Source organism: Chiloscyllium plagiosum, chromosome 12, assembly GCF_004010195.1.
Source record: "Chiloscyllium plagiosum isolate BGI_BamShark_2017 chromosome 12, ASM401019v2, whole genome shotgun sequence".
Taxonomy (NCBI): Eukaryota; Metazoa; Chordata; class Chondrichthyes; order Orectolobiformes; family Hemiscylliidae; genus Chiloscyllium; species Chiloscyllium plagiosum.
This window is the reverse complement of record NC_057721.1, coordinates 86989119-86990399: the sequence shown is the minus strand read 5'-3', so window position 1 is coordinate 86990399 and position 1281 is coordinate 86989119. Positions and strand designations below refer to the sequence as shown.

The window sequence follows — 1281 nt, the reverse complement described above, 5'->3', positions numbered from 1 at the left end:
TTGATTAATGAGGGGGTTAAGGGTAATGGGGATAATGGAGTTCAGAAATATATTTGACATGATGTGTTAAATGGTCTTACTTGCCACTGCTCAGCCTATCTGACCTGTCTATGTCCTCCTGAAATGTAAGAGACACCCTCTCTTTATCTGCAGCAACCCATGACCCCAACTCCTTTCCTGAAGAAGGATTATGCCCAAAACATCAACTTCTGCACCTTCTGATGCTGTCTGGCTTGCTGTGTTCTTCCAGTCTCCTGCTTGTCTACTCCTAAAAAGTAAGGCTATAAGGCTATCCTACTCACTATTTACCACCCCATCAGATTTCAAATCATCCACAAACTTAGTGATCAACCATCTTACATTCGAGTCCAAATCATTTGCACAATCCACCATCAGCAAGGGCTCCAACAGAACCCCACCAGACACCGGTTTCCAGTCAGAAAAACACCCGCAAACCATCAGTATCAATTCCAGTTCATCAAAGGGGCACTGAATCCAAAATGTTGACTCTGATTTTCTCTGCACAGACGCTGTCAGCCCTGTCACTCAGCCAATTCTGGATCCAATACCTTCACTATCAGTGTCCCATGCTAAAAGCCTTGCTGAAGTCCCAGCAGGCCTGGTCAGGTCTTCTACACAGAGACTTAAAGGAATCCTGCTCCCTCTGCACCTTTCCCGTTAATGTTGGGGAAGCTTACCATCATTGGTTTTGGGGAAAGGAGCAGGGAAGTGGACATGTTGGGTCAGTCAGGGTCTGGTTACAGTTTGATTTCTGTGGGATACGCCTCCATTGGTACCACAGCCTTTTGGAGAGCTAACAGATGGCACTGCGCACGCGCACGGCCCCGGGACGCACGCGCACAGCCCCGGGACGGCCCCGCGAGCGGGGAGCATGCGCGCCCGTGCCTTGTCTCCATGGTAACGCGGCCTGGTGGGGATGGGTCGAGCCTGCGGCGGGGATGGTAGACCGAGCTGCGGCCGAGGAGCGGGGCCGGGGCAGGCTCCGGCTGTTGGCGGCCGATATTCAGGCCGCGCTTCGCTCCGGGGTAGCGGTACCCTCCCTGGCCCGGTGCCTCGAGGAGCTGCTCCTCAACAGCCTGGAGGCCGGCTGCGGCTGCGCGGCCGCTCGCGTGAACGCGCAGGCTGGGCGCGTGCAGGTGGCGGATAACGGGGCGGGGCTGGAGCGCGCGGCCCTGGAGCTGGCGGGCACGCGCTACTGCAGTGGGGGTGGGAGAGAGAGAGACCGTGGGGGTGATAGAGACCCTGGGGGTAGCGGTGGGA

General features: G+C 56.2%; 1 protein-coding gene across 1 annotated transcript in view; it reads left to right on the top strand.

Annotated features, from left to right (window-relative positions):
• Nucleotides 1-925: 925 nt before the first annotated feature.
• The window catches only part of mlh3 (mutL homolog 3 (E. coli)), a 28252-nt gene continuing 27896 nt past the window's right edge, over nucleotides 926-1281 (top strand). Inside the window, exon 1 of the mRNA XM_043700215.1 lies at nucleotides 926-1227. Within this exon, the coding sequence (XP_043556150.1) occupies nucleotides 960-1227 (268 nt within the window). The 5' untranslated portion in view covers nucleotides 926-959. The remainder of the gene's footprint in view (nucleotides 1228-1281) is intronic.